Raw genomic sequence first — 11761 nt, 5'->3', positions numbered from 1 at the left:
GCCCCCTGTCCCCTCCTGTGTACCCTGTCCCCTCCTTTGCCCCCGTCCCCTCCTGTGCACCCTGTCCCCTCCTGTGCCCCCTGTCCCCTCCTGTGCACCCTGTCCCATCCTGTGTCGTCCACATCATCTCTGACATGCTTGAGCCCCTTGCTGCAGTCACCATGTCAATCCATCTGACTGAGCGTCTTCCCTCTTTCCCTGACCCTCCACCCTTCCCAGAACAATGTCCCTTTGCAAGGAATAGGCTCTCCTAGCAGTATGCCCACAGTACACGGGATGAAGCTTCACTATTAGAATCTCGGTATTAGAGGCCTGGTTACTGTTGTTCTTTGATGTCATCGAGCCAGTTCTGACCCACAGGAGCTCCACACACCACAGATCTGAGACGTGACCTGCCCTGTCCTCACTCCCCCACGACGCTTGAGCCTGTTGGTGCAGTCTCGTCTCTGAGGGTCTCCATGTCCCTCTAATCCTCTGCTAAGCACGTTGTCCCTCACTAGGACTGCACCCTCCTGGCCACACGCCCACAGTTCATGGAGACGAATATGTGCCTCCATCCTCATCTTAGAGCACCCTGGGCTCCGGCTGCACTTCTTGCGAGGAGACTGGTGTGTGCTCTTGGCATAGATTTCCATTGTATTTAGTGGGTTCTCTTCTTATTCTTTGGGGGAACTTTTTCACAGACACAAGTCTTTAATTTTTAGGAGCTCTCAGCAGTCTGGTTTGTCTTCTGCTGTTTGTGCATTTTCAGTTGTTTGATGGCTCATTTATGGTGCGTGCGGTAAACTCGGCGAGAAAGGGGCCGGTTGCAGTTCCAATGCGGGAACTGCAACCAGTGTCACAAACACAATGTGGAGGAGGTGTGGGATAGAACATCAATTTGCTCTGTAAACTTTCACTAAAAACATTATTAAAATAATTAATTTTAAATAGTTTTTTTAAGGGGGGAGCTTCTACGATAAACATCTTAAAGCTTAAAGGTTTAAAAAGGAGAGGAAAATACCTCCTACTATGCGTATTCAAAGGGTTAGGATGCTTTGCCGGGAAGGATGCCAGAGCAGTTAGATGGTGACCAGAGTCTATAGCATTGATGCAACCTTATCCTAGGGGAAGTGGAAGCGCCTCACTCAGCACCAGGGATGTTTGGATGAAGTGTGACTTTGTTACTCTGTGATTTTGTGCAGGTGAGTGGAGATTAATCTTATATGTCTGCCTGTCTCAGCTGTGGTGCCCAGTCCTTTGGCCAAACCCTGGTCCACATCCTCTTGTGAACTATAAGAGCGTCTCATTTTATTGCACTTTGCAGATATTTCTCCATTCATTTTCACTAACTGAAGAGCTATGGGAAGGCTTCACTGAGCAAGTCCACAGCACCGTCTTTCCAAAAGCACATGCTCACTATGTCTGTGTGGCCCATTTTCGGGCACAGAAGAGTCTAATTTTTTTTCATATTGCTATTGTGCACTTAGTAAAAAAAACAAAAAGCACACAACACTAAACTAAAAAACTCATTGCAATCAAGCCAGAGCTGGCCCTCCAGCAGGTTTTCAGAGGCTGTAAATCACACAAGAGGAAATGGCCATCTTTCTTACATGGTGACTGTTGTTGTTAAATGTCATCAAGTTGTAGACAACTCATAGGGACCCTATGAACAAAAGACCTGAACACTTGTATAACTTTCATCATTTCTCCAAGTTCATAGAGTTTCCAGAGGCAAGCTATATCGGAAGTGGTTGCCACTCCTGCTTCCAAGCCTGTTTTAATCAAGGAGCTCCACCAAACCCTGTCCACCATGGGTAACCATTATCTCATTTGACACACCAGTGTCACGTGTTCAGCATCACAGCAACCATGAGTTACCTCTGTACAGCCAATGGACAGACCAGTACTGTACCACTTAGAAGAATGTTTGGAGCAGCTGGTAAACTCAAACTACATAACTTTGGTTTGCCAGCTCAATTCTCTGCCACTTGGCTACCAGGGCTCCCAACTGAGTTGCTGTTGCTCTTGCTGTGTTGTGACAGTGAGTTAGCACCGACCCTCCAGCAGATCTGCAGAGGCAAGAAATCACCCAGGAGAAGTGGGTTTTTAATAAGTTGTAAGTCACAAGGGAGGAGATTGTCCTTCACCAAAAAAGAAACCTAAACCCGCTATCATTGAATCAAGTTCAACTTGGAGTGACCCTTCATCAGGTTCATGAGGTTGTAAATCTTCACAGGGAGCACTGGTTGGTTATTTGAATTTGTTGACTTTTTTTTTTGGTAGCGCAGCCAGCAGATTTGAACCACTGATCTTACCGGCTTTACACATTGTGCAGTATGTCTCTAGGCCTCTCTAGTAGGCTAGAGTATCAACATAACTTCTTTAACACAAAAAGTTCATGTGACTTGCTTTTGTGTGATACTTGCTTTATTGCAGCGACCTGGAACTGAACCAGGGCTACCTCCAAGGCCTGTCTGTATTACTTGTGTTTGAAGCAATTGCTCTTCAGTGAAGCAAATTGCCCTCCATAATCTGATGGGCCTTGTCCAAGCAGTTTGAGGGCCTAAAGAGCAAACACAGAGTTCCTCTGGGATATTCCCAATTACATTTACTCGGGAACTGCTTCATCCTTTACTCTCCTATGGATTTTGTCTGCAAGTCCAGAAAGACCTCCAGCCTGTCCTCTGCTAACCTAGAGAATCTGGCCTTGCCCACCTCCCCCAAATTGCATGAGCCAAATCCTTAAAATCAGGCTTGCTTTGTCTGTCTCCATAGCTGGTCACCAAAACCAAATTCTTTACAGTTGGATTGCTTCTGATTCATGGCGACCATATGTGTCACCAAGCACAGCTCAGCTTTCTGGGGTTACTTGGTGTCATCTTCACAAGAGCACATGGCCAAGGCTGTTTCCAAACAGGGTCACCATGTGAGGTTCTAGGTGGACGTAACACTTGGGGAGATGCTCTTCAGTCTAGTTCAGAAGGGAAGGCAGGGCTCAATTTCCACCTCAATTAAAAGCAGGTGCCCTTGTGGCATATCCACCAAGAAAGCGTTCTACTCCCTTCTTCGGTGAGTTGCTGCTGAGGTCTTAAAGCCTTGCTGGTGACCATCTAAGTGGGAACTGTTGGCCTTTCCTTGACAGACAAGAAACAGTGAGGTGGGACTAATGGACCATGCAAACTCCAGTCTCCACAAACCTGAGATTAGAAGGCCCAGATGGTGCCCAGGGGCCCATGCCAACTGCTCTGAAAGGGGCTGTGGTAGAGACCCTGGCAGAGTGGGAGAGCAATCTGAAGCAAAACTCAGAATCATAAACAAGAAAAACAAGCAAGAAGGGGAAGGCTGACTGGTCTGATAGAACCTCATGGAACCCCCAAGACCAGGACCCTTGGGCACCCGTCAAGTCTGGAACTGAACCTAGTCCAACAGTAGACAGGCCTCTGTGGTAAGTAGGAGCAGCGGGGAGGTGCTCAATCCTTAGAACAGTCCACCTCGGGAGAGCAGCGGGCAGCATCTGCCCGGGGATGAGGCTCCGACAGCAGGAGGAGAGAGGACAGATGGGAGGAGAGAGGACAGACGAGAAACCTGGAGAGAAAGTGGGAGGATCCCTGCTACCTTGTGGAGGTGGAATCAGTGTCACGGAACTCAAAGCGTAGGGATTGTTCAATCGAGAGCCATTTGCTCTGTAAATTTTCACTGTCACTTTTTTAATGGCCCTTCCAGGGAATTTTTTTCATTCTAAGGTGGCAAAGAACCCATATAGGACACATAAAAACAAACACACCCCACTTCTGATGAGCAGATTCCGGCTAGAGCGAGCCTGTGGGGCAGAGCAGAACTGCAGGATTGCAGTAAATCTCTACAGAAGCAGACTGCCTCCCATGGAGCGACTGTGGGATCAAACTGCCAGCCTTGCCCACAGCACCCCCAGAGCTCCCAGACACGTGGAAAAGTGGGGGCCAGAATCACCTCTCCTTGAGTGGCTCCAACTCAGAGACAAGTCCTGAGTTTTTGTGAAAGTTCTAAGTCAGCCCCTGAGGGCTCTGGGGTAAGCCCCTCATCCCCTCCACTTTCCTTTCTCTGCATTTAAAGGTAAGCTGGCAAAGTGCAACTCCCTCCCAGGAATGTGGTAAGGAACTGGTATTTAAAATAAAATGATTCCCAGACATGTTGCAAATATGAGGTGCTGCAGGAATACTAACTAGGAGGTGACCTACCAGTGCTCTGAAGATTCTAAATCTGGCAAGAGAGAGAAAGAGCAAGCGGGATGCAGGGAAGAAAAAGCTATTTTTAATTCCTGGCCAAGACATTTTTTTAAGCCCCACTAATATCATGAGCTCTGCGTGCACCAACGACGCATTGTGTCTGAGGCTGTCTTGTCTGCGGTGCCAAGGGTGGTTCTGAATCTGCTGGACACAGAGGCGGCAGGGTAGGAATGGGGAGGCCCAGAGAAAGACTGGGAGGTGGACGCTAAGCCCCCATCTGAGGTCAAGGCAGATGACTCATAATTAATATTTAACAGCAGGTTAAAAATCAGTGAGAGCCCCTCTCATTAGCACACATTATCGAAGGTCACATAGAGAAATGCATTTATTGATTGGCTTCCCCCTCACCCTCTAGCCCCGATTACTGTCTCTGTGTATATGGTGGTAATCAATATCACCTATAATGTCCAGATTCCTCTCTCTCTTTTCTCTTTCCCTCCCTGCCTCCTGGATACAACAGTAAAGAGACAGTCAGTTCTCCCCCTCCAATGTCAGGGCTGTCAGGGAGAACACGTGGGCGAGAGAGTCACGTATGTAAGCAGAGAATCCGCCTTCTTTACACCATCAGACCAGACACAAGAGGAATCACTGGTGACTTAGTGGCAAAGAATTGTCCTGCCAACCCGAAGGTTTGGGGTTTTAATCCACCAGTTGCTCCATGGGAGAAAGATAGGCAGTCTCCTCCTGTACAATTTACTGCCTCTGAAAACCCACTGGAGGGACCAGCGATGAGTGTATTCCCAGAGCACTCAACAACACATTAATCAAACGGAGCTCGATGGCATAAAAGTGTCCAAACCCACCGCCAGAACTCATAGCTGAATGGCCAGCAGGGTTTCAGAGGCTATAAATCACACAGCAATCCTCCACCAATATGAGCACTGCCCCCCGCCCCCCAGATCCACACAGCCTCCCAAAGTCGTTAGAAGGCCACTGTGATTGAGCGCAACAGTCTGCCCCCCCCAGATCCACAGCCTCCCAAAGTCATTAGAAGGCCACTGTGATTGAGTGCAACAGTCCGGTGGCAGAACCAACTCAGCAGCTTGTCGCCGTCGGGTCGGAACCACGTCCTCACTGTGCTGCCCCTCCACTAGGTTTTCAGGGGCTGTAGATCCTATCAGAGCCGTCTTTCTCCCAAAGGGCAGCTGATGGATTCCAACCAGCATCCTTTATGTTGGCAGCACGGCTCTTTATTCACTAGGCCGTCAGAGCTCCCTTGCTTCATGGCAGCAAGCTCTCACCTGAAGAGTGCTCTGCAGACCCAGTCATTAGCTCCACGTGTGTTTGCCTTGTTACTGTTAGATGCCTTCAAGCTGATCACTCATGGTAAAGTGGCGGTCAGAGATGGACTCACAGGGGCCACAGCAGTGGGCTCAGGCACGCAGCACTTGGGGTCACCGCACATCCAGCACCTCACAATAGCACAGCCCTGCAAGCCCACTTGAGAGCAGGGTCTTCTTATTCTGGTGAGGTATCAGAGGGGCCTGTGTCTCAGACCCACCCTCTCGGAGTTCTAAAAGGAAGCAACAACAGACTGGGGAAGAGGTGAGGCCTTCATCAAGGAACTTAGGGAGGAAATAACCCACAGCTGAGTCTATTCCAACTCGGGGTGACTCTCCCTTTTTGCTCAGCAGTTCAATGCTTGACCTGCTATGCCACCAGGGCACAGCCAAGGAATCGAAGAAGAGACATTGATGGAGACCAGAACCTGTCCCCAGCGCCAACAGAGAGAAAGCCTTCCTTTAGAGCCTCAATAGGGACTCAAAGCCTCCTAAACAAGGGAGGTGGCTCCAAAGACATGTTGCAGTGGACAAATCTGCATTCAAGGATCTCTTTAAAATGCTAAAGAGCAAGAATATCAGTTAAAAGACTAAGGTGCACCTTCCCTAAGTCATCATATTTTCACCTGCTTTCTGTGCATCTGAAATGTGAATAATGAATAAGTAAGACTGAGGAAGAATTGATGCCTTTGAATCGTGGTCCTGGTGAAGAATATTGAATATCTCACAGCCTGTCAGAAGAACAAACATATTTATCTTGGAGGAAGAACCACCAAGGTGCTCCTTGGAGGAAAGAAAGCTGAAACTTCATCTCACACACTGGACATTTTGTCAGGAGTGACCACTTCTTGGGAGAAGGTGGAGGGTCAGCCAAAGAGAGGAAGACTGAGTGAGGACTGAGGTGGAGTGGCGCGGGGGCTGTAGCAGTGGGCTTGAGTGGGATGGGGATTGGGCTGACTGCACAGCGAGCAAGGTTCAGATCTGTCCCTCGGATCACTGTGCGTCCTAGCAGCTCAGCAGCCCCTGACAGCAGCAACAACCTGCTCCATTGCGAGACTTCTGGTGCAGTGATACCAGCAAACTGAGGCACCTGCAATTGGACCGAATGCACTCAGGAATGTTGGCTGGGAAGGTCAGCAAACCAAGACCAGGGCAGAGGCAGCATGACGCTGGGAGCCCCGCTCTCCTCTCAATGACTTTGGCGGCCAGCCCCAGCTGTCCTTCCACTGCCTACTTGGCTCTGTGGCTTGTCCAGGCTGGACTCCAAGGCTTGGGGTGCAAGGAGGCATGAGACAGCAGAGGGGGCCTCCTAATGAGAAAGCAGCCGTGCACACGCCCAAGAAGAAAGCAAATTGGCCCCACTCTGCTGTGGGCCCGCTAGCTGCGAGCAGCATCAATTCACTCCTCTTCTGAGGCATCTCCTGCCAGCCATTCGGAGTGAAAATAAATCACTCACTTCTGACAAGGTTTATTTTTCAAAGGATTTTCAGAAGAAGCATCCAGCCATCTAATTTTCAAAAATCATTTAAATGGAAGTGAGGGCCCAGCTATGTTTGTTATTAATTAAATGAGATTACAGGACCCACCAAGTTAGGGAGGAACGGTGGTGGGGGCAGAGGTGGGGGATTGGCATGGAAGAAAGACTTTCCCAAATCTTTCATGGCCCTGTCCTTCCCCCACCCCTGGCTCTTTCAGGGAGGTGCCTCCAGATAAGATTCCTTTTGTCATAAATCCACATATATATTCATGCCTATCTGCATTTTGATGCTGGAATTAGATGCTCCCTCATGCGGGTGTTGGAATATTTATTGATAGTTAAAATTTCATATTCCGGGATTGATGTTGGCACAGGAGGAGGAAGGACTGGTGTCTTGCAGGTAGTGTGAGCAGGTGGAGAGTTAAGATTAGTTAACAGAGGGTCTGCTTCCTGCCTCTGGACTCGGCTCAGAGAGAAGGCAACTCCCCTGGGACCGTCCAGGTGGGACTGGAAATAAATGGCATACACAGGACTAAGTCGGGCCTGGTTCTTATTGGTGGGACATGGGCGGGTATTTTTTGTGTGTGTGATCTTGTTACAGTTCCAAATTTATGAATTCTAAAAAATTTAGTATTTGAAATATTTAAATGCCTGTTTAAAGACTCGACATAGGAAATAGAGTTACACGCTCACAGCACCCCACGTGTGTCTCACCATCCTTTTCTCAGGGAGGCCGCAGCTGGATCGCTGTGATTTAGGGACTGAAGCCCAGGTGCTGCAGAGCACAGGGTGCCATCAGCATCCTGACTGGGTCCATCACTGGGGAACTAAGTCATGGATTGAATTGCATTCCCCAAATACCCGTGCATGGTGATACAGGATGGAAACAGCAAATCCCTGTGATCTGATAAACCAAATGCTTTTAAGAGGATTAAGGACAGAACTGTGACACTCTCTGATCTCATCACCACGCTGCTCCGATGCAAGAGGAGTTCCCCAGGTCTCACCTGTAGGGAACAGCACTGGGGAGGGATTTGCACCAGAAAGAATGCTGGAAGTGAAGTGCATCCTTTTGGTGACTGGTCTCTGTGAGGAAGCTCCTGGACTCCGGGGAAGACACTCAGAGACCTCCAAGGAGCTCCAGGCATGCTGATGCTGATGCAGATGCAGATGCAGATGCTGATGCAGATGCAGATGCAGATGCAGATGCTGATGCTGATGTTGATGCTGATGCAGATGCTGATGCTGATGCTGATGCTGATGCTGACACTGACGCTGATGCAGATGCAGATGCTGATGCTGATGCTGATGCTGATGCTGATGCAGATGCTGATGCAGATGCTGATGTTGATGCTGATGCTGATGCAGATGCTGATGCTGATGCTGATGCAGATGCTGATGTTGATGCTGATGTTGATGCTGATGCAGATGCTGATGCTGATGCAGATGCTGATGTTGATGCTGATGCTGATGCAGATGCTGACGCTGATGCAGATGCTGATGCTGACGCTGATGCAGATGCTGATGTTGATGCTGATGCTGATGCAGATGCTGACGCTGACGCTGATGCAGATGCTGATGCTGACGCTGATGCAGATGCTGATGTTGATGCTGATGTTGATGCTGATGCTGATGCTGACGCTGATGCAGATGCAGATGCTGATGCAGATGCTGACGCTGATGCAGACGCTGATGTTGATGCTGATGCTGATGCAGATGCTGACGCTGACGCTGATGCAGATGCTGACGCTGACGCTGATGCAGACGCTGATGCTGATGCTGATGCTGATGCAGATGCTGACGCTGATGCAGATGCTGACACTGATGCAGATGCTGATGCTGATGCTGATGCTGATGCAGACGCTGACGCTGATGCAGATGCTGATGCTGACGCTGACGCTGATGCAGATGCTGATGCTGACGCTGACGCTGATGCAGATGCTGATGCAGATGCTGATGCTGATGCTGACGCTGATGCAGATGCTGATGCAGATGCAGATGCTGATGCAGATGCTGACGCTGATGCAGATGCTGAGGAAGACAGTCAGGGGCTTCCCCTAGAGGAGCATTCTAGCCTCCTAAATTGCAAGAAAACAACTTTCTATTTGTCCTAGCCGTCTACACCATGGTATTTCTGATATAACAGTGCTAGATTTTACTGATAGAACTTCTGATCTAACTGAGAGCTCTGGTGGCCTCGTGGTAAGAACCTGTACTGCAGTCCCAAAGACACACAGTTCAAAATTACCATCTGCTCCTTGGGAGGAGAGACAATCTCTTTCTCTGTGATTTACTGCTTCTGAAAACCCACTGGAGGGTCAGCTATGCATTGATTATGACTTGATGGTACCCAACAACAGAGAACTAAGTAAGAACAATATGTACATTTTTATGTTTAACTTGTTGACTCAATATAAGGTTTATTTACCATAGCGTATATAAGAATCCCACTTCTTTTCATGGATGTATCATAGCCAGTTATATAGATTCAGGGTGTCTTAACAGTTAAGCACTCAGCTAACCTAAGGTAGAGTTAGTGGTTTGGACCCTCCCAACAGCTCTGAGGGAGAAAGACCTGGAGATGTGCTTCAGTGAAGACAGTTGCTGGGTGTCCGGCCCTGTTGGAAAGTGTCGAACAGCCCACAACATTTCCAAAGCTGTCATCTTCACAACAGTGTAGGAAATTCAATGGGAGCAGTTCACTTCATGTCAAGTTGAAGCAAAAATTAACTGGTTGACCCAAATGCTGGTACATCCTACAGCGTAGGTGATCTTGGAAGCATCATACTGAGTGAGATAAGTCAGACACAGAAGGACAAATAGATAATCCCACTTACAAAAGATACCTTTAACTTTGTGTTGGCAGTTATCAAGTAAATTCCTTTTTAAGGCTATATAATATTCCATGTGTATGTTGTTGATGTTGTTTGGTGCTGTCAAGAAGTCAAGAGCAACTTAGAGCGAACCCTATGAACAACAGATCTGAGCCCTGCTCTGTCCTGTGCCGTCCTCACAATCTCTGACACACTTGAGCCCATTGCTGCAGTGACTGGGTCAGTCCATCTTATTGGGTGGTCGTCTTCTCTCTGCTGACCCTCCAGCTTTACAAGCATGATGTCCCTTTCCAAGGAATAACCCCTCTAACAACACCCCCAACGTATGCGAGAGAAGCTCTCTTGCTGTGAGCTCGCAGTTCTGTTTCTCACCACTAAGCCACCAGAGCTCCCTGACACACAAGAACTTCAAACACTGAAGTCCTGAAGGTAGACCTTATTTTTAAAAAGTGTTTCTGTTGATTAGACAAATGAATGAGTCAAAAGAATCTAATTAATTGCATGATGACTAGCGGACCTTGTGTTACTGTGTTTCACTTTGTGGAGTGTACTGGGGTTTTACAAACAGAAGGTTTGTGTCAACAATGCGTTGAACAAGTCTCCTGGCAGTGCTTTTCCCCTTGTGGCCATTCTTGCAATGTTCCCAGCATGTTGTGCACGTGTAGCAGGCTTCAGTCAAGTGCCAACATCGATTTTTCTATGCACCAGGAAACAAAAAGGCTGCATGTCTCGCCCTGTTGGGTGGACACTTTCCTGCCGTGTTCAGGAACTGAATGCACAGGATCCTGGGGTCTGCCTGCAAGACGAGTTCTAGATCTAGTGTCTCGAGGAGACCACCAGGAGCTCCAGGAGTGGGTGCTGACCCCTGGCACCCCCACAAGTACCAGGGCACCAGTATGCTCAGAGGGTACTTGACGGCCATGGGCTTTGTGGAGCAAAGCAGAGCCTTGTGTCTGAGGACTTTCCGGTGGGCTTGGACCCCCAGTCCTTCTGTAAGTAGCAGGAGTTGAATTGTTTGTGCCATCAAAAAACTTTTTCGTAACGAAATGTATATTAAGACTCAAAGTAAAAACAACAGAGTGAAAGACCAGACTCAGGTGGCACCCAGCGACGGTGGAGTCACCTGTGCCTGGGACTCAACTCACCCCTTGGCTCAGCTTTCATTCCAAGAAGCCAAAATAATCAAATCTGCACTATTACACCACAATATCACACCGCCACCATCTTCATGCTGTCATATTTCAAAAGCACTTACACAGATTTTTCTGGAAGAGGTAGAGAGAGGGTCAGTGGAAGAGAGGAAGACCCTTAATGAGATAGGCTGGCCTGCTGGCTGCCACAACAGATTTGAACATGACAGAAAGGCTGAGACTGGCACAGGAGAGAGAGCAAGGACTCAGACCCTAGACTCTCCTAGGGCGCCTGTTACTCATCACTGTGAGTAGGAATGGACTGGGCGGCACCTAACAACAGTTCAGAATATTTTAAATGGTATAGGACCACTATTATAAAAAGTGAAGCTCTGTTGGCCTAGTGGTAAGGATTTACCCTGCTAAACCAAAGACAGACAGTTCAAATCCACCAGTTGCTCTATAAGAAAAAGATAGGCAATCTCCTCTTATGAGATCTACATTCCCTGGAAACCCACTAAAAGGCCAGCTGTGAGTCAGCTCCAACTCAAAAGAAGAGAGAGAGAGGTTTTATAAAAAGCTAAGAACAGATTTAACATGGCAGAACCCATCTTGGAGGATAACAGAGCTGGAAAGGAAGAGAGAAGGGAGTAAAATTAATAAATATGTAAGTTGGGTGAATAGAAAAGCAGTGTATAAGAAAGGGTTGCTCAAACACTGAATAATTAATTACATTAATCAATGACAATTAAGGGGGCTCTGGTGGCCTTGTGGGTAAAGAGTTGTGCTGCTG

The 11761-nt window shown here is 48.2% G+C and overlaps 1 protein-coding gene across 1 annotated transcript; it reads left to right on the top strand.

The window, feature by feature from the left end:
• Positions 1-8150: 8150 nt before the first annotated feature.
• Positions 8151-9065, top strand: LOC102856743 (NADH-ubiquinone oxidoreductase chain 2-like). The gene has a single exon (XM_006889743.1). It carries the CDS (start codon positions 8151-8153, stop codon positions 9063-9065), a length of 915 nt encoding a protein of 304 aa, XP_006889805.1.
• The last annotated feature ends 2696 nt before the right edge of the window (positions 9066-11761 follow it).

This window comes from Elephantulus edwardii, unplaced genomic scaffold, assembly GCF_000299155.1.
Source record: "Elephantulus edwardii isolate Elephantulus edwardi_28Jun2011 unplaced genomic scaffold, EleEdw1.0 scaffold00080, whole genome shotgun sequence".
Taxonomy (NCBI): Eukaryota; Metazoa; Chordata; class Mammalia; order Macroscelidea; family Macroscelididae; genus Elephantulus; species Elephantulus edwardii.
Note: the sequence above shows the minus strand (reverse complement) of the source record. Positions and strands in the feature narration are given on the sequence as shown.

Coding starts and splice junctions, on each gene's coding strand:
- LOC102856743 (XM_006889743.1), top strand. CDS start 8,151: ATGCTGATGCTGATGCAGATGCAGATGCAGATGCTGATGCAGATGCAG.